This window comes from Pantherophis guttatus, chromosome 4 (assembly GCF_059756535.1).
Source record: "Pantherophis guttatus breed Tessera chromosome 4, ASM5975653v1, whole genome shotgun sequence".
NCBI lineage: Eukaryota > Metazoa > Chordata > Lepidosauria > Squamata > Colubridae > Pantherophis > Pantherophis guttatus.
The window spans coordinates 116,214,833-116,236,427 of record NC_142066.1 but is presented as its reverse complement, the minus strand read 5'-3'; the positions used below and the strand labels follow the sequence as shown (position 1 = coordinate 116,236,427).

Genomic DNA, 21,595 nt, shown 5'->3' with positions numbered 1-21,595 from the left:
CTTTCTAATTTGAAACTTTGTGTATTATTCTGGTGTCAAAAATTAATACACTGCATTAGTTAATATCAAATTTGGTTTCATGGTTTTCTTTTATACTGCCTTCCAGAATTTAAAGAATAATTAAATGGTCACTTTTCTAAATACATTTTTTGGAACAATGCTTATTTGTTGAGAAGTCATTGGAGATGACTGATTTTTCTAATTTAATTTAGAATTCACAGAAAACACTGTAATATTGAAAACAAAAATGGCAGAACTTAGATTATATTGTGACCTCCTGGTTCAGCAAGTGGAAAAAATTAAAGCAACTACTACAACTTCACATGTTCAGGTAATATGTTCCAAAAAGCACTCCTGTTGTTAGAGTTGTATTAGAGTTGAGATATTTGCCAAGGACTTCAGTATTATATAGAGGGAGTTTGGAAAAAGAAATGTTTTATTCAGATTATATCGTTGTAATTTTTTGCTCTAATATCAGGCCTTTCTTCTGTTCTTACAAAGTTATATGATGGAAATTTCATTGTGGCTTCCATACAGCAACCAATATTTGACTTTTAAATAGAACTCAGGCCTTCCAAAAGTAAATTTGGCCCGCCTCTTTTGATGATCTGAATCACAATGTTCAGATCACCATGAACTGTGTCTACAGATGCATAATATGGAAGTGATAAGAAATCTAGACCTGGGTGTATTCTAAACAATACCATATTTGGTAGGTGCATATCTCTAAAGTGTATCAAAAACCTCCTCCTTTTGTTAGGTTGCAAAGAACTAACCAGGACACTAAGCTATCACCTCTCATGTTTTATTAGAAATAATATTACAGAGAAAATATTCTTGGAAGAGAGAAGCTATGTATATTCCTCTTATTCAGATAATTCATACAAGATATCATTACAAATAGAGTGAATTTTGATATGGGTTGCCTTACCCTATCACTCACTTTTAAATGGAAAAGCAAAGAGGCAAGCGACATCCTGACAACTCAGGCTGGCACCATTTTTAAAAATGCAAAAACTTCTCAGTATTCCAGGAAGCCTCAGTCCTACCTGGATAATAAGGTCTTGGTAAAAAATATTATATGTTCTGGCAGTCAGCAGGGCAATCTGAATCATTCTTGCTTTTAATGAACCTTCAATGTCAAGTTCATTATCAGAAATCAGCCTAGGTACTTTAGTGTCAGGAAACCTGACAAACATGAAAGTTGGGTCCTTTTAGTGGAGGCATGAAAAATGTTTAAGATCTTCTTCTTTATACATCCCCTATGAGAGATATGTCAAGAAAAGAACTCCTCAGCTGTGACATCCCAAAATGGAATAAACTCCCTAAGAAGATCTGCTTTTCATTAATTGTTGGCTGGAAGCAAAAACACTTTTTCCCCCCAGACATTTTTAAAATTAAAATCAGTAATTGATTTTATGATTTTGTTCTGAAATTTCATGTCGTCCAGATCAGTTAAACTTACTTCAGTTGAGCAGTTATTTCTAGACAGCATATACATTCCAAATTGTTAGGAAGATACTAAAAAATCTATTCTAATTTTTAAAAAATTACAGCTTCCATTGCTGTAACTCTATTTAAATGCAAACTATCCTGGAATTTACCAATGAAGGACAGTTAATTAATTTGCTATATAAATAAATATTTAGTGCAGATATGTCAACTGAGCTGGGAAAAGTGAATTCTGATATTGAAGATTTACAATTGGGGTAATGGTAATGGCAGGTTGGAAAGCCAAAAACCTGATAATGCTTGAAAATTTTTAATTTTGCAGCATGGAATTAATATGGGAGCACTATTGAACTCCAGCTGTGCCACATTCCTGAAGACTCTTGAAGAATGTATGCAGATTGCAAATGCTGCCTTTTCTTCTGAAGTGCTTCAACATACTCCAGGAGAAACTTCATATTCAGTTATTCGCAAATTAAACAAGGTAAGTTTATACAATCTCAGATGCGACAAAATAGTTTATGAACTGACAACTTACATTTGCATATGGTTCTGAATATGGTTTGCTCTTTTTGTGAGTCCTGAAATCATCCACAAATTAGTGACATTGCTCAGCATAAACTACTGAACAATAAAGGCACCACATTTTGACAATCTGCAGTGAGAATCAAAGCAAAATGCCAGGCAAGTCATCAGATAGACCTAAAATAAATAAAAAAGATTCTTTCTCAAACATGGCAAACAACACTCTCCAAATTTTAGCATTATTAATATGTCATGAAACAGTAGCTTTCTGTCAAAGAAAATCATCATAGCAAACAAGCACTGTAGGTCTTGGCTGCCAAAAAAGTGACTTTCTATTATGACAAACATTCATTAGATACTCATAGAATGAGCAATTCCAATGCATATATAATTGAATTTTGGCTTGAGATGTGCTATTCTGGAAAAGAACAAAGCAGGCTTATGAACTTTTTTTTTGTCAAGAAAGCCTGTAATATGTCTACTTTTTTGTAGAAAAAGACATTAAGGAACGAATTTTAAATATGAATGAGAAATGTATTAACAGACTATGCATTTTTAATAGATGTTACAAATATGGTTGGTTCATAAGTTTTTTTTAAGATCAGCATTTCAGTGTCACGGTTAAAAAAGACCAATTACCAAGCAGGTTTGTCAAGTGCTGCTTTGGGTGTGGTCTGCAATATTTCAGAAGTTTATTTCTTGCTCATTGTTGTTCATGGATTGTATACAGGTAGTCCGCAACTTACAACAGTTCATTTAATGACTGTTTGAAGTTATAATGGCATTGAAAAAAGTGACATGACCATTTTTCACACTTGTAATCATTGTAGCATCTCGATGGTCATGTGATTTACCTCCGTATGTTTGACAACTGGTTCATATTCGTGACGGTTGCAATGTCTGAGGGTCATGTGATCACCTTGAATTCTGACAAGTCAATAGGAAAGCCAGGTTCACTTAAAAATGGTGTTACTAATTTAACAATTGTACTGATTTACTTAACAAGCGTGGTGAGAACGGTCGTAAAATGGGGCAAAAAACACTTAACAAATTTCTCAACAACATAAATTTTGGGCTTAATTGTGGTCATAAGTCAAAGACTACCTGTAATTTCTGCAATATATCATATGATTTTTGCTGGTTTATGCTTTTACCAATATAATTGTCTGCTGTACTAGAATATGATGACTTCCATCTGCCCAACTGACATGACGAAAGGTGGCTGGGAAAAAGAGATAACAGACTTCAGACTCAGCAGCCAAATTTGGATCTCAAATAGTTTGGACATTTTTTTCATAGATCTCTCAGCTTTTAAGGCAGTATGCAAAAAAACTGATCATATTTAGAAAATTAATGTCATATTGTTTTCAGATACTAAAAATATAAGCCAAACATAGGGAACAGAATAATATTTAAACAAAATAATTGAGATAAAAATGACACAAATAAACTTGTCTGTGCCTCTCAACAAATACTTGGTGTTGTAAGACCAACCTAGATTGTTAAATTTTGAAATTTCAGAATTAATACTTTATATGAGATCCCTTTCTCTTCTCTTCTTTACTTGCCACAGATGAAGATTGCTATTTATGCACAGTGTGGCATTAGCATGCATTTTAGATTTCCTTACCTTGGTTATTTCTTGTTTACTCATTAGACTAAATTAATTAGAGTACTGTAGCATTCATACATAATGTTTTAATTTTTTCCATATTTTGATGAACTTAAGGTAGAATACCGAACCCAGAAGAATGTTGCCAGTGCTTGAACTCATAGCCTATCATTTTTTTTCCTTGCAGCTGAAACTTCCTGCCATACTTAGCCGCAGTGTAACAGAAAGGTACAACTTATTTTTTCTTCATTCCATTGAAGATTTTCCCATTGTCTAAACTTTCTGTGGTGATGCCAACCCTCTTATTAGTGTTAGCAATAATGGAAAAGCTGTTGCAAAGAATGATACTTTAATGAGGTGGTTTCACTAAAAGTTCTCAAGGTGCCAAACAACATCTGGAAAGCCACAAGTTACTTCCAGCTTCCTTTCTTTTCTTTTCTTTTCTTTTCCTTTTTTCCTTTTTTCTTTTATTGGTTTTACCACAACAATACAACATAACACAACATACAAAACACAAACATGCAAAACACATATGTGTTTCTTTTTACATATCAGTTTCATTCTTCTTACTTTCTATTATATACATTCCCCATTTTTCCCATCCTTTATTATCATTATCTTTATTGTCCCTTTATTTTTAATTTTCTTCATTTACAATATTTTGCACATTTGTCACCTTCTTCTCTTCATCGTTTATTCACATTTACTTTCCCTAATTTCGAGCCAATCATACCATTTAGTCCATACTTGATAATATTCTGTATCTTCCTTTTATTTTATTTCTTTCGTTAATTTATCCATTTCCGCACAGTCCAGGATTTTCTTAATTATTTCTTCCTCTGTTGGGATCTTTTCACTTTTCCAGGACTGTGCGTAGACTATCCTTGTCACTGTAATTATATGCAGAATCAAATATCTAATTTCTTTACTGTAAGTTCTGTTCTATTCAGTATCTCCAGTAAAAACGTTTCTGGTTTCCAATCCACATTATAGCCAATTATCTCTTCTATCCAACTTCTAATTTTAATCCAATATTTTTTTGCGTTGGGACATGTCCACCAGAGATGATAATATGTTCTGGGGACTTTTTTACATTTCCAACAATTTGGAGAATTGTTCGGAAACATTTTAGCAAGTCGTATTGATATGAAGTGCCATCTGTAGAACATTTTTAACTGGTTTTCCTTGAATGCTGTTGACAACAAGAACTTCTTTTCTGTTTTTTTAAAGACCAGAAGTCTCTATTCCTTTTGAACTCTGTCCCTATAAAAATTTTGAATTCAGGCTCAAGTTCATCCAAAGAATTTGTCTTACATTTCTCTATATTCTTAAGTCAATGCCTTTATACAATTTTAAATGGATACCAAATAAATAAACAAACAAACAAATAAATAAATAAATAAATAAATAAATAAATAAATAAATATTAACATACTGTAAAATCCACATGACACCCATAGAACCATTTGCGTTTATATTTTAAAAATAAATCTCATTCTTCTTTCGGTAGCATGAAAAATAAACTCCCAACCGAACAGTCAATAGTGAGACTTTCAGTTTCTAAAGATGTAAATGCAGCTACTGGATCAGAAAAGTAACTCTTAAAAAATGTAATATTACACATAAAAATGGAAGGAAAGGTGAGAACATTATGTAAGACAAGCATTAATTTTAAGCATTAACTTGGCTTTCCCTTTTTTTAATTTCTTTCCTCCCAGGAAGATGGAACTAAAGAAACATGAAAATGGGTCTATTTATAAAAATACTACCCTTTGTGAAAAAACTTTTATTGAAAAATCATCCCCTGTACCCCTAAAGAGAAGTGAAAAGAAAGGTAAGAAAATGGCCCTCTGGAGAATCTGTGGAGAAATTATTTCATATCTAGCCATAACAGAATCCTGAGTTGGTATAGAATATGTATGTGTGAGCTTGAAGAGGGCCAATTAGAACACAATATTATACAGTACTTTGCAATGTGCTTTTCATTCTGTGGCTGTCCTGCTAGTTCCAGGTCATGAAAGACTGATAAAGCAATATCTGAAGGAAAAAAGGAGGGATGAAAGTCAGAAGAATAAAGACATAGAAAGAAAGTTGAGTGAGTGGATATGTGTTTGTGAAGAGATATGACCTCCCTTTCTATATTAACCAAACATTTGAATAGAAGATTGTGAGGATGTTTGACACTCTACTGTTGTTATGTTAAGAGTTTGTCTTCAAGACAGAGAGGCGCTAGAGAAGGGGTGTCAAACGGCATCACGTGACACATCGGGACTTTTTTCCACTTTGCTAAACTAGGCGTGGGTGTGGCCAGCATGAGATGCTTCTGGCCCGCGGGTCAGGAGTTTGACAGCCCTGCCCTAGAGAATTGAATTAGAGTAATAAGGATATAGAGTCTGCTGAAATTTGATTTGTTGTTTATTTTCCTATTGTTTAGAAAAATATTTATAGATTTGCTAACTAAATAAATGATAATGCATCTCCAGCTTTGTTACCCGGATACTGCCCATACAAATCCATACTGGTCTAAATATTAATTAGAAGTCATATTTTCCACAATTAGCCTCCATACCATTTAAAGATTTGTGTTTCTTTAAATCTAAGGTAGCCCCAGTAAAGATGGAGAAAATAAGCTGCTACCACAAGGGAACATTCAAGAGGACAAACCTTTAGAGCTTTTAGAAGAATCTGTAAACAGATCAGCAGACACAGATTTTCCTACTTTCTTCAGTGCTATGAACTATAGGTAATGTGCCACCTGGATGGAGCATGCCTCAAACATTTTAATTAGTGGAATTCAATCCAGAGCAGCATAAATCTCCACAGAATTTGGAGAGCTATGTGCTTGCCTAATATGGCTTATGACAGAAGAAAAACTAGTAAACATTTATAAATATTATAAATTACAGGTAGTCCTTAACTCTTAACCAGTCTATTTATCATCGTTCAAAGTAATGATAAAAACAAAGCAGCCCATAAAGCACCCCCAATCATCACAAATGGTCCTACCACCTCCCTCCTGCAGTCATGTGACTGCATATTGGGCAGGACAGATTTATGACCAATTGTGGCATTACAAATATTAATTTGTAATATTTTTTGGTGGGTTATTTTTTTTTGTGGGGGGGGGTAGAAGATGCTGGTTCATATAATGATCACGGCATTTAGTTAATACTGGCTTGAAAAAGACCATAAAATTATTTCTGGTTGCATAAATGCCTCAACCTACTGCCATAACACAACTGTAACCAATCATAATTACATTTGTAAATCAAAGACTACCTGTGGAAGGTTTTGAAATATGATTCAGGGTGGAATTATTTTTATTGCTATTGCAGAATTGACTTCTTCATGTTCTGTTTGCATTCTTTTCCAAAGATTTAGTGATATCAAGCTATTTGAGGATGGAGGAATACCAACAGAAGAATTTCTGAATTCCTGTTATGAAATAGTTCCAGTCTTGGGTAAGTATAATTGCTGGTTTTCTCCATAACATTTATTGTATATGAATATATCTGTTTGGCTGCTTTGGGTGTTCTACACTGAGTCATAGAATAGATTCTGTAATTTGTAAATAAGTGGTCTTTACTTATCCTCAGTATTTGCCGGTAGACTTTTCCAGAATAATTCAGTAAAGTAAGTAGGTCTTTCTTTTTTATGATAGCTAGGAAGATAGAGAATGATTTGAGAAGTTGTTAATTATAATTAACATTAAATAAATAATACAATTAACCCATAATAACCCATAGTTGTTATTGGTAGCAGCAGGGTGGATTTGATTTAAATCGAGTCGATTTAAATCATGATTTAAATCACTAGTAAAAAGACTTGATTTAAATCGAGTCGATTTAAATCATAATTTTTAAAGAGCAACTGTCATCTCTGCTACTCCTTTGACCCGCTGTTAACTCACCGATAGTCCCAGTGTTGCAGAATATACAGCCTCATGCTACATAACTAAGCTCCATTTCATGCTGAGTAAACTAAATTATGTATCTTAAATAGAAAACTATCTTACGATAGATTTTTACCCCAAAAGTTTTTTATTAAAATAAATTCAATAAAAATCAAAAAAATCTGATTTAAATTTTAAAAAATCTGATTTTTTTGATTTTTTTAAAAAAATCATTGATTTTTATCCACCCTGGGTAGCAGGAAGGAATCTTGAGAATAATGAACTTGATTACAGGTTTTAGGCAGGTTTTTTTTAGGCAGATGCAGCAGATCTTTTTCATTTTTTAAAATAATAACTTTATATAACTTTATTTTCCTGCAGAATTTTTTCTTGAAGGATGTCTTGGCATGTATTTTAATTTAATTTAAATTTATTTTTATTCTGTGTTTATTATTATTTTTTAATCATTTAAACCAGCGAACAGACCTAATATTCCTTCTGACTTTCCCACAACAACCTTTTGAGGTGAGCTGGGCTAAGAGAGAGTGACTGGTCCGAAGTGACCCAGCTAGCTTTCATGCCAAAATGGGACTAGAACTCACAATCTGTATTTTCTAGCCTGGTGCCTAAATCAAATTGGCTTGCAATGTGTAAGTTCAGACATTCAGTATGTCTGAAATAAGCCTTAAATAAAACTTTACTTCAAAATGTTGAAGGTTATGGATCTGCTTGGGTGACCTTCATTAGGGAAAGTTTTTAATTTGTTTCCTTGGTACCAAACAATAATCAATGAAACTTACTTGTAATCAACTTACAGACCTCTTTATAAATGTTTCATTGTTTATTTTTCATCTGGCTCTTGCTTTATTTCCATGGAACTCCATTGATTTCCATAGTGGTTGTTTGGATGCTGCCTTCTATCTTCTGTCTAGGCATGAAACAGATCAAGATCTATATAATATCTTGATTTTGAGTTGTCTGAAAGACTGATTTCAAGAAATCATTTGTTTATTTTTTATTCATTAAATTTATATGCCACACATTTCTCTAATCAAAGTAAAATTATTTCAGAGTGTAATTTAGAAACTGCTAAACATTTAGCTCATTTTGACCAGGTTCAATCTGTTATGCATTTCCATTGCATCTCCACCACTTTAGCTTGAGTTTTACAGATAGTCCCCAACTTGAAACCTTAATGGAGATTAGCATTTCTGTTGTAAATCATGGGTTGTAAGTTGAAGCACCCAGGTGACTGTGTCTGGTTTTATGACTTTTTTTGTGGCAGTTGTTAAATGAACGGCATGGTTGTTAAGTGAATGTAGTGATCATTAAGTAAATCAACATTCCTAGAAGCATTTTTAGTTGGAAATGACCTGGAAAGATCAGAAATGGGCAAACCCCATCATAAATTACAGTCACATGACCTCAAAACACTGTATCCAGTCAAAAAGGTGAGCTGATTGTCCAGCACATGAAATGAAGTCATGTGACTGTGGTGGTCAAAGAATGCAATCATTGGAACTACAAAACCAAATCATGTAGTTTTTGGGGGGATCCATCCTAACTGAACAGTTGCTAAGAGATTGGTCATCAAATGAGCACAATCTGTATAGGGACCAATCTTATAAACAGTTGTTTATCAGGTTTGAGCTGACCTCCCAAAACCTCTAAATGTGTGTAGTGGCCATGGAATTTTTAAAGCCATTGCTCTAGGACAGGGGTGTCAAATTTGATTTCACTGAGGGCCACATCAGGGTTGTGTTTGAACTCGGGGGGCCAGGGTGGGCCTGGCCAATGTGACATCACTTGTGTCGGGGATGCCTGTGGTGGCCTGAGTACTCTGCCAGCGAAAACGGGCTCCCAAGTTCTGTTTTCGGCTGCAATGGCCTCTTGCAACACTTTGCCAGTGAAAATGGAGCTCAGGAGGGCCATGAGTGGTCCTCCTGAGCTCCATTTTCACTGGCAAAGGCACCGCAGGCCAGTCCTTTGCTGTTTCCAGGGCAACCCCGCAGGCCAGATCTAAGCATCCCGTGGGCCAGATACGGCCCACAGGCCTTGAGTTTGACACCACTACTCTAGGAAGTCTGCAAAGCCTGAACATGTTAAATGTTATCACGAAGATGTTTCCCTTCAGGTGCCAGTGGGGAAGGCTAGTGAAATGCTCCAGATGTTTATCACGAAAGACATAAAAATATCTTATAAAAACCATAAGCCAATTCAAGCATTTTGCTGTGACGGATGACTTTTAAACTATCTTTTTTAGGATTTGAGATAGATTTCTGTTCAGTAACTTATGACTGCAGGTGATCCTCACTTAACAGCATCCTGTTCAGTAACTATTTAAACTTATGACGGTAGTGAGTGAATGGTACTTACAACCATTTTCCACAGTTACAGTGGAAACTCCATATATATATGATCATGATCTGGACTCTTGGCACCCAGCTTGCAATTATGACATTGTTCCATCCTGTGATCACCATTTGCGATTTTCTTTGTCAGTTTCTCACAAGCAAAGTCAGTGGGGAAGCCAGCAGTAAGTCACAAATGGTGATCACATGACATCATGTTTAACAGCAACCGGAAGTACTAGAATACATCACTAAGGACACAATGGTGTGATGTTGCATTTTATGATTTAAATTCCTGTTCCAATTATTGTAATTAAGTGAGGACTAGCTATACTTTACTCGAATCTGGGATCAATACTTTGTATCTAACACATATTGTTTGAAAATAGTTAGTAGCTTTAGCATCATTTGGGGTGAAAGGAGATTTCTTAAATAATAATTATTTTGTCCTGTTCTTTAAAAGAATGAGAGCAGTGAATTAAGAACAACGGTGTTTTTAATAGACTTTTGAAGAAGAAGCATGTCAAATTTATGTTATCAGAAAATTGAGGTATAGTCCACAATCTCTGGGGAGACAATGTTTTTTTTTTTCTTTTTACAACCCTGTAATCCCTTTTATTGGGATGGAGTTGGGGTGACTGAATGAAGCTGGGTGTTCACTGGCCAGATGCCATTCCTGACGCCTACACAGAGTTTGCAGCAGACATTTTCTCTTTGTGCCCTGATAGAGAAACATCTGTTTCTGCCTAGGACTGAACTCTCAACCTTCCAAGTGGGAGGCAACTGCCTTCATCTCTAGGCCACCAGCTGCTCATGAGGAGACAATATCTGACAGCAAAAATAATTCTTTCTGCACTGTTTCCATAGAGTAAAAGGGAGAAGAGAAAATACCCTTGTGTAATATAGATGTAGTCCAATGGACATATCCTTCCTGCTCTTTTGTGCTAAATCAGAATTTTGTAGATGCCAGTTAAAGAGGGCCTTGAGGGAACCAAACTTTTGAAAAAGACAATGTTTTCTTTTTTCTAGACAAACTTGGACCCACAGTCTTTGCCCCTGTTAAAATGGATTTTGAAGGAAATATAAAGGTAATAGATTCAGTTTAACATTCAGCGGCCATTAATATATAACTTTCATAGCATCGTAGAACTGAAAGGAACCATTTAGACTATCATGTATTCAAGTTAAAAACAAAGTAAGCCCGGCCAAGATATGTCAATATATATCTCTGTATAAGAACCTACAACCTCCCGGGTATTAAGTTCAGAGGTCAAACTCTTTAAGTATTAGGCAGATTTTTGTAATTTTCACTGGCATTTGCCTTTCTGTAACGTCACCTTATTCTCCCATGTTTCACTTTTTTTCTCTCTTCCATTCAGTCGTGTCTGATTATTGGAGACTGCAACTTTCAGAGTTTTTCACAAGTGCTTTGCCTTTGCGCCTTTCCTAGGGCTAAGATAAAATGACTGGTCCAAGTTAGCTTCGTGCCCAAGGCGGGACTAGAATTCTCGGTCTCCCAGTTTCTAGCTTGATGCCTACTATACCACACTTAGTTTCATGTTTTACATTCCTAGACGCGATAAAATAAGCTACACTTTATTTTATGTAGGTGATGATGTACCTTCGTGTACTTAAAGAGAGCTATATTAAAGAGAGCTGTTGTATCCCCTCACAGGCCCTTTTCAATATTTACTTTCTGGGCTGCTGTCTTCGCCATTCTGTTGCAAAGCAGCTTTCGTAAAACCGCTTGTTTCAGCAGGCCAGTGGGAGAACCAAATCAGAAGGCAGTGAATGGTCGAGTAGTCCCATCCCAGATCTTTTCCATGCACCATTAACTTTTTGTGGCAACAAAGGATTTTTTTAAAAAAGGAAGCCAGATCCTATAGGATAGGGAAGGAGTCATGATAACAGCACCTTCGTTTCTAAAAAGCAGTGGAAATCTTGATAAAAATGGAGTTCCTGTTAATGAAAAGCCACCTTTCCCTGTAGTTCCAGAGGACATAATGCCTAAATGTTTCATCTGAGTGGAAAGCTGGACAGTTAACTCTGAAAGATCTCCAAGTCCAAAAATGGAGAGTTGCAAGGAAAATTGCTACCTGCAGAAAGCTCTTCCATTACCTTTCCTGTAGGTCGAAATATATTCTGTTATCTCTTTCTCTTTTTACAATTTAATTTCTAATCTTTTCGTTGTTACTTAGCTTTTTTCAAAAAGAACTAGATGCAGAAATAGCCCAAGGCTTTTCAGAGAAGAAGAAAAACCCCTCTTGGAAGAAACCACCAGCAGAATGAATATGTATATTTGGAGTTTTAAATACTAGTTTTGCCATCCCTGGTCTAGAGGCATGCAGTATTTGGATTGGAACCAGGCAAAAATTCTTCCTATTTTACATGGCACAACACCAGTGTCTGTTTTCACTCTGAATTCAATACACCTTTGCCTGCTTTAGATCCAAATACTATGACTCTCAGTCCCATCATTACATTAAGTAACGGTATTGGATACCAACAAGTTTATATCTTTAAGCATTTTTTCTTTGTTTGCTAAAAAATCTAAAATGTATGTTTCACATCCTTTCAGAAAATAAATCAGAAATATATAACCAACAAAGAGGATTTCTGCACCCTTCAAAAAATTGTCCTTCATGAGTTGAGCACTGAAGTGGCCCAAATTCGACACTCTGCTACACAGGCCCTCCTCTGGCTTAAAAGGTCAGTTTTCTGCTCTGGGAATGATTGAAATGACTCAGTAGAAGGGACTTGCCTTTGCTCTAAAATCTGTAAATAATGTTTACTTTTTAAGAAAACAGTTGCATTTTGGTCACATTACATGCAAAACAAGTAAGACCCAAGATACCACTCTTTATTTAAAAACACTAAAAATATATGACTTGTGCATTATGATCAGTCTTTGGGTGCAGATTACAGATTAGCTAGTCATTGAGAATGTTATAAAGTTTAGGAAAAGATTCTCCATATTACAGAGAAGAAATGGCGAGGAGCTATGAAATCTCAGCTTTCTGAGATAGTCATTTTCTAATTAAAAGCAGAGTACAAATTTTCAGATCCAGCTATAAACTTAAGCCTTGGTGACCTTTCATTAGATTTTATATCTTTGTTTCTCACTGCTATATCCAAATGTCAAGATGATGATTTTTATTTGTAAAGTTTCAATCTTTACATTTTTGAGCAGAATTGTGAAGAAATTTTACAGAACAATGTATTTAGTCTTCCCTTATTAAATGTACGAGGTGTCAAAGGGGTCTTTATTGCTGGTATTTGATAACCACATGCATGAAATCATATATAGACATTGAATATGCACATTGGACTTGTTAGCATTTTTTCACCATAATAGTGGCCTTTATGCTTAACATTTTCAAAACAAGTGCCTGCATTCTAGAAGGAGTTTCACTTTGTTGCTGACATTTAAGATGAGTCCGTCAGAAAAATAAAAATAAGAAAACATCTTCAGCCAACTTAATGCAGTGAATTAAAAAACAAAATAAAAATTGTCACTGCTCCCTAATAATTTTGTCATGGTTTTCTTACACCCTGGAAATAGCTGGAAAAATGTCCTTGCCTTTACAAGAACTGGTTCATGCAATTGGAATAAAATGTTTGTTCTTTAGGATTTTTTTCCCAGAAAGGTATGTTTTCATTTGTTTGAGATTATATTTGATTTTAAACATTTGTAATTTAAAAATCAGTGCTTATTTTCAGAAATAGCAGTAATTGATATATACAGAATTCATAGATAAGGATTCACAGAGCTGAGAGATATGTTGGGCAGCTTTCTATTGTTATACAAAAAGCTTCAAATAGTATCTTAGAACTAAATCACAGAGATGCAAAGGGCCTCACTATCCTGTCTTGTCTTCCTTTGTAAAATGAATGGAATGTTTTCAGAGATGTAATATATCTTGTTTGTCATAAACAGAGGTTTAAAATTTTTGAAGGAGTTCTTGACAGAACTAAAGAATGGAGAGAAAAACATCCAAACAGCACTGAGTAAGTATGGAATATTTTGTAAAATTTTATAAATGTGAGAACTTTAGGAAAGGAAAACAAATAAATCTATCCAATCATTGCCTTTGTTTGGATTATATATACTAAATAAAAAGCAAAGCTTAAACTCAAAAAGAAAGCTAATTTTTTGTGTTAGAAAAAATATCATGGTTAGAAAGATTTTGCATGAATAAGAAACCTCTGTTTCCTTTTGACTGCTTCTGATCTGAATTCAGCATCTTGCAACTGATTTCTGTTCTCTTTGCAGACAAATCTTATGGCAAAACATTACGACAGTATCATGGCTGGGTTGTTCGAGGAGTTTTTGCGGTAAGTCCTCACTGCTTTCCCACATGAAGAGTAGAGATGAAGATGATCCACTGTTTTGAAATATTTGTTCCTGCCCTGCTAGACAAATAGGAAATATTTCTGTTGACACATCAATAGTCGCTCTTTTTTCTCCTGTATTGGTTCTGGTCAGGAAAATATCAACTACACCAAGTATAAAGGAAAAGGTAAAGGTTCCCCTCGCACATATGTGCTAGTTTTTCCTGACTCTAAGGGGCGGTGCTCATCTGTTTCAAAGCCAAAGAGCCAGCGCTGTCCGAAGACGTCTCCATGGTCATGTGGCCAGCATGACTAAATGCCAAAGGCGCATGGAATGCTGTTACCTTCCCACCAAAGGTGGCCCCTATTTTTCTACTTGCATTTTTTACGTGCTTTCGAACTGCTAGGTTGGCAGAAGCTGGGACAAGTAACAGGAGCTCAGTATGTTATGCAGCACTAGAGATTCGAACCACTGAACTGCTGACCTTTCAATCTATACACCAAATTGACCTATACACCTATACCAATTATAGGTCAACCTAATTTAGAGGTCTGATGTTGAATGCAAGGTTTCATGGGAATAACGTCTAAGGCTGTGTCTTGTCCCATCCTCAGTTCTGGTGGATCCTATGGAGCCAGAGATATTGCTTCTCAACCTTACCAACTTTAAGATGTGTGGACTTCAACTCCCAAATATCTTAAAGTTGACAAAGTTGATGAATGCTGCTTTGGAGGTTGAAGCTTTGATCCAAATAGTTATGTGTCAGAATAAACTGAATGGATCCATTAAAAAAAAAAGCAATGTTGGAAGAATATCTTACAAAATAAATGTTCATCTTAGATGGGTAATAGATTGCTATATACTCTTAAATACACACTCTTTCCGATGTATTTAATAATTGCATCCCCGTGTTACTTTAAATGGTATCATTTGGTAATAGGCTTTAGAAGACATTCCAGATGCTCCAGCCAGTTGAGAGCATCTGGGTCTACATATGGTCCTGGGGCTTCAGATGGTTGATCTCTGTATAGAGCTGATACCACTCTTAAATAATTTATTTTAGTTATGTAGATCTAAAATAATTTCTCTCTCCATTTATCATTATCACCCAGTGCAAATGATAAAGTAGAAATTAGAAGATACCATGCTTGACTTCCTTTTTCCCCCTTTTCCTTGCAGCTAGCTCTAAGAGCATCTCCCACCTATGAAGGCTTTGTGGCTGCATTGTCGCTTGCAGAATGTGAAAATCAAGAAGAAGCTTTTTATCATGGAATGCAGCGGGACCTTAATGTTTACCTACCAGCCATGGAAAAGCAGCTCAACATCTTGGATGCATTGTATGAAGAACATGGACTAGAGTCAGATGAAGTGGTCTGATCTCAGCCCAACATTGCTTTGCATATTCAGGGATTCTGTCTATCAATGTACTACATTGCTCTTTTCCTCAGAAAGCTGTATCTGTTTTTGTTTTTTCCATACATGGGAAAGAATTCCATGCTTCTTCTTTTTTTTAATATACAGTTTTAAAAAAATACTTGTTTTGTGTTTTAAATGCAAAGTTGCTGTATAATCTAGCTGGGTTCCACCTATCTTTATGGCAAGGTCCTTAGAATAGATATTGTATTTTGCTTATTTGCTGAATAACAGGCCAAATATGGCAGTGGTTCCAATCTGAGGAGTTTAGTGCCATTTGGTTAGACATTTAGAACTTGCTGGAGCATTTATTCCAACACAGTGATATATACCTGCAACTATAAAACTCAACCGAGATATCCAAGATACACATCCCATTCAAATTAGAATCTGTCTTGTAAGGATTTGTATCACAACTACATCTGTTGTTCTCCCTTCCTTTGCCAAATTCATCATTGAATTTTGAAACAACAGGCTGTATCTATTAGGGGAGCTGTAGCAATGAACCAACTCCATTCTACTTACAGGGATGATATATCACCTCTTAATAGCATTAACTTCTTCTGTCCTGGAGCGGTATTTTAATGCTACCCCAGAAACACCAGGGGAAAAAGAGTTAATTCTGATACTCTGCCCTGTGCCATAATTGAGTCTAGTCCTTTCCAGTGCTAATAACCAAATGCCCCTGGATTCTAGGACTGGAAGTATATACTTAACATCATATAGTGCAGAAGTGCTTTAAGTCTCAAACTGATATACTTTGGATTGGACAGAACTTTGAAAACCTTATCATTGCAATTTCCACACTTTTCATATTAGAAGCCTATATTTTATGGTTTGTCTAGCACTATCAGATCTGGCTAAATTTAGAACAAAATGAGATTAAGGGGTTGATAAACAGTCCATAATGGTGGGAAATCTTTAACATTCTGTATAGGCTGGGCCATCTATATGAATGTAATTAAAACAAACTTGCAGCATTCTGGCATTTTTAGGATGTAAACTATTAGGAACTATTAATTAGAAATTTCAAAGAAAACTTGAAGTTCTGGGATTAGAAAACTAAAGTTGGTTTCTGAATGTAGCCGTGGTGGCTCAGTGGTTAGAATGCAGTACCGCATGCTACTTCTGCTGCCTGCTGGTTGCCTGCAATTTGGCAGTTCAAATCTCACCAGGGTCAAGGTTGACTCAGCCTTCCATCCTTCCGAGGTGGGTAAAATGAGGACCCAGATTGTTGGGGGATATATGCTGACTCTGTAAACCGCTTAGAGAGGGCTGTAAAGCACTGTGAAGCGGTATATAAGTCTAAATGCTATTGCTATTGCTACCTGATCCTCTTCCTCCAAGAAGCTTGGGTAAAAAATTGCTAGTCTATAAAATTTGGAATATTCTATGATTAACTAGGCACAAATGCTGTCATTTATACATACCAGCATTTAAGTCAATAGAATTATTGTAGAATATTATATTTTGCCATCTAATCAAATGCAATGATTGGATAACTCAGGAAATTCAGAAACTTTTTGTATTATTTCTCTTTTTAAGCATTTATATTTTGCTTTTATATTCAATATACAAAGTAGTGAGTTTAGAATTCATTATAGAAATAGTCTTATTTCTATAATGCCAAGGGTCTTATCATGTAATTTTGTTAACAATTGGTACATGAAATATGTTTTTCTTCTTTCACACATTTATATACCCATGCTCTTTTAGAAGTAGTTTTTTTTTAAAGTCATAAGGCCATGTTAAAAAAGAAAAAAGGAAAGTAGATCTTCCTGAATCGAATGTACAATACTGCAATTAGGAGGCACTTTACAATACTGCAATTAGGAGGCACTTTGTTAATATTCTAACTTGGAAAATTTCCCGCTTGTAAATATTTCTTCAAAAATAATTCTTTTGTTTTAAGAGAAAAAAAAATGATGAAATTATTTTCCAATTTTTGTATTATAGACAATTAGCACCATTTCAAGCTGAAGTTTGGGAATATCTTTTAATTTCCTTTTCTTTTACTCACCAAGTGAAATCCAAAGGGAAGAACTGACTAGTTACTTTGTTTACTTCACTATTTGCAACCAAACTAAGAAAGGAAATTAATAGTATAATGGTGGAGCTTGAAGGTGGAAAAAAGGACTAATGTTGAGTCCTTAACTTTTAGTGGCCAGAATAGGTATCTGAAAATACCTTTCTTTATCTCCCTTCCAACTTGCTTTCCCCCGCCTCCCCACCCCAGCCCACCCTGGCTTTGAGGCATGAGAGGGAATTAACTACACTAGCTTAGGGATTGTCTTACATAAGGACTTTGGAGTGGGGGGAATTCATCGGATTTTCAGCACACCTCCAGCGTCCCGTATTTTCTTCTGTAAGAGCACCACTAATGGGAGACATTTTGGAGCAAAACTGATTTGTGGAAATCCATCAGCATAAGTGCCATCCTACCAGTGGGATTTTCTCACTTCTATTAGAATGGCCTCTGGACTACTTTTGAGGCTTCCTCATTTAAGACAACACCAAAGCATATCTATGCAGAATTTAGAGTAATAATGACCTGATCAGGCAATGTGTTGTCCTCTACATGCTTAACTCCTTTTGTTAGCTTGCCCATCATGGCAGCCTTGTTTGACAGATTGATAGTGATGACAGTGAATGTAATATGAGCGGCAAGCTATGCACATTTCTACTTGTTGATTAAGGTCAGCCTGCAGTTCTAGTTATGTATCATATTTTGCCATTGTTTTGTATAATACATTTTATTGTTTTTTTACCCTAGTCATTCTTTCACTGTCACATTCTCTTAATTAGATGATTTTCTTACTTGATGAAGGGTTATGTAATTTATGATGGAAACCTTGCTTTTCCAGGGAATATGAAATGTTGACAATTACCCCACAATGATATGTATGATGTGAAGTTATAATTTTTCATATTCGGTATGTTGCCATTTCTAAGACATCATGCTTTTATCAAACCAAATTAAGTGATAGTAATGTCCAATTGATAAATTACACAGCATATTATGTGAGTTGTGATGAAAAATGCCTTTATTTTTACTGAAAAAACTATTCTGTTCAGAATTGGAAAAACAAGGATGTAGTTTTCCACCAAATAGCAGAGGAGATTTGTATAGAAAAGTAAGTGAATTTGTAATACCTTTAAATGTGGATGTGATTGGCTTTACTTGGATGAAATGAATGTTACCCCTGGTTGGTTTAAATCAGTTAATTTTTTGCTAATTGTGTATTCTCAGGAAAATGAGCAGCAAAGCAAAAATAGTCTGTATTTTACAGTGAAGCTGTTTTTCATGTAAATACTCTATATATAAGTTTCATATCTCTGTTCTTATTATAAATTGTTTGGGACTTGGGTAACATATGAGAAAGCAATTGGAAATTTCATAAACTGCAATTGACTTGTATGATTTGCATACTCTAAACTTCTATCAAGCAACATATGGTGAAACTGTTAGAATTTCTTTATCTCACCCTCAGTAGTTGAATGTATCAGACTTTGATAATTTGTAATCTTTCTTTTAAAATATACTCTTGAAAGCAAAATTGCCACATTCTGATGGTGTTTCTGATTCAAGATAACAGTGGATCATAGAAAGATGTTATGAAACATTATGTTATAGCAGGAATTTAAACATAATTTTCCTGTAAAAAAGGCAAATAGAGTATCATCATGAGAATTATTTACAAGTAATGCACATAATTCTGCCATGCTACATATTTGTTTTATTTTCTTCTGTTTCTTTTTGTTCAACATAGTCCATGCCTTGAAAATGGACAATATTTCTTTTAGTTACTGGACTTTGAAGTGCAATCCAAAGATGATGATCTCTCCTCTTTATTGGAAATGACAATACATAGAATGCAATCTTATTAACCTGAATAATAAACTTGGGATATTATTGTCTCTGGTTTCCTGTAATCCAGTGATGATTTTTAGCTGCTCTAAAGTGGGTGGAGACCTTCTAGCTTCATTAAAGTGAAGCCTGTTTTTAGGAATATTCCATGTGTTTAAAATTCTGGGTTATCTGTTGGAATCAATTTACATGATTTGCACGTTCCTACAGTCCAACTCCTAATGCTATAGGCAATATAAAAGTATTGTGCTTTAAGATCTGCAAGACTGATGTTGGCCTGGTGGGGTAAACCAGATAGGAATCACAATCAGGAGTTAATTCAATTCAATTCAATTTATTACAGAGACCAGGAGTTAAGTCTACTTTTTTGCAAAGCTACAATTGACAGAATCTTGAAAGCAACTCCCTTCTCCCCTTTTCTTTGCAGCCCAAGAAACTAGTGAGGATCTTGAACTTCTTGCCTCGCAAAATGTGGCCTATGCCATCTTCTAATCTTGATCGTTCCCTTGGCCGTGTCTCTCTGCTCCATCTCCCAAGATCTTTCCCACAACCATTACACATAGATGGAAAGGGTTTGGGGTTATTTTAGATTTTATTGCACCAAGTTGGTGCTAACAAATAGTTAATGGCATGGATTGCTAGCAGTCTGGGCTCCTTGGCAGTTGTTTTGCCAGTTGAGGAGAAAAAAAGACGTTTGAGTGAAGGAAAAAGATGAGAGTAGGCTGGATGGGTGAACAATACAGTCAACAGTGAGCTTGCGAGATCTTGGAAATATAGCTGTATGCTGGACAGATGCCAGCAGACAATAAAATAATTGGCATGAGAACAAAATGGACAGCCAGACTGCAAGCATTGAGTGGCAGCAAAATATGGCTTGACTCCAGTTTTATGGATTCTGGCTGAATTTCAATGTCATAAAAGGTAACAGTAAAGGTTCCCCTCACACATATGTGCTAGTCGTTCCCAACTCTAGGAGGCAATGCTCATCTCCGTTTCAAAGCCGAAGAGGCAGTGCTGTCCAAAGACGTCTCCATGGTCATGTGGCCAGCATGACTAAATGGCAAAGGCGCACGGAACACTTCCCACCAAAGGTGGTCCCTATTTTTCTACTTGTATTTTTTACATGCTTTCGAACTGCTAGGTTGGCAGAAGCTGGGACAAGTAATGGGAGCTCCCCCATTATGCCACACTAGGGATTCAAACAGCTGAACTGCGGACCTTTCGATCGACAAGCTCAGCATCTTAGCCACTGAGCCACCGCATCCCTCAACATCATAGACTGGCTAAGTTCCAACTTTCTACAAAATCTCTGATTCTCCCCTCCCAAATTCACTTGCAACTACCCAAAGATTCATGACCCTAGAATAAGAACAGTATAAGGATATACAGTAAGCTCAGAGATACTTGCAGTGTTAAAACGTGAGACTAAAAGAAGTTTGGTTCACTAATGTTGAATTAATAGGAATGAATATAGAAGGAATGAAGTGTTATTCCAAATAAAAAGGGTTGCAACTAGGACTACAGCCATTTACTGTATAATTAAAAGGCAAGTAAGAAATAACAGCACAATTGTTATAACAACAATTCTCCAAATTTCTGGTGGAGGTAGAATGAAGTTGATATGCAATGGGAAAAGAAAGCTTGAGCACAGAGTAGTCTCAATAATTGGCTCTAAATTTTGTTCATTCAGAGTAGGAAGAGATGACCTTTACCCATATTCTTAATATTTTTTATTCCATGTATTTTAATTAACTTAGATTTATATGAAAGAACTGCATTGACCACAGCATAGAAGGAGTGGATGCTTAGGCATCAGCATATCAATCATATGATGCCTCTCTGCACTGTATTCTATAAATTGCCAGGATAGAGATGTGCAAAATTAATTGATAAATTAATAAAATATTCCAAAGAACTGGAGAAAATTCCATTTGTCTACAGACTAAGCTGTATTTCCTTCTGGACAATTTCACTTATGGGACCAAGTCGGGGATTTCCACGCTGGAAGTGGCTACTCGACTGAAGGTAAACTCCACATCCCCCTCCAGTTCTCCACCCATCCACCCATCTTTTTGTTATCATATTGATATATTCTTGTTTTCTTTTGCATTGTTTTATTTTTCTATTATTTTACTTCTGTTTTGATAACACT

The 21,595-nt window shown here is 35.5% G+C and overlaps 1 protein-coding gene across 3 annotated transcripts in view; it reads left to right on the top strand.

Moving 5' to 3' along the window:
• The window catches only part of PLEKHA8 (pleckstrin homology domain containing A8), a 28,333-nt gene extending 8,835 nt beyond the window's left edge, over positions 1-19,498 (top strand). For all 3 annotated transcript variants that reach the window (XM_034401826.3, XM_034401827.3, XM_087892609.1), the window contains 11 exons: positions 213-331; positions 1,775-1,933; positions 3,774-3,814; positions 5,305-5,420; positions 6,188-6,329; positions 6,962-7,047; positions 10,859-10,917; positions 12,408-12,538; positions 13,767-13,837; positions 14,103-14,164; positions 15,342-19,498. In XM_034401826.3, the coding sequence (XP_034257717.2) occupies positions 213-331; positions 1,775-1,933; positions 3,774-3,814; positions 5,305-5,420; positions 6,188-6,329; positions 6,962-7,047; positions 10,859-10,917; positions 12,408-12,538; positions 13,767-13,837; positions 14,103-14,164; positions 15,342-15,539 (1,184 nt within the window). In that variant the 3' untranslated portion in view covers positions 15,540-19,498. The remainder of the gene's footprint in view (positions 1-212; positions 332-1,774; positions 1,934-3,773; positions 3,815-5,304; positions 5,421-6,187; positions 6,330-6,961; positions 7,048-10,858; positions 10,918-12,407; positions 12,539-13,766; positions 13,838-14,102; positions 14,165-15,341) is intronic.
• The last annotated feature ends 2,097 nt before the right edge of the window (positions 19,499-21,595 follow it).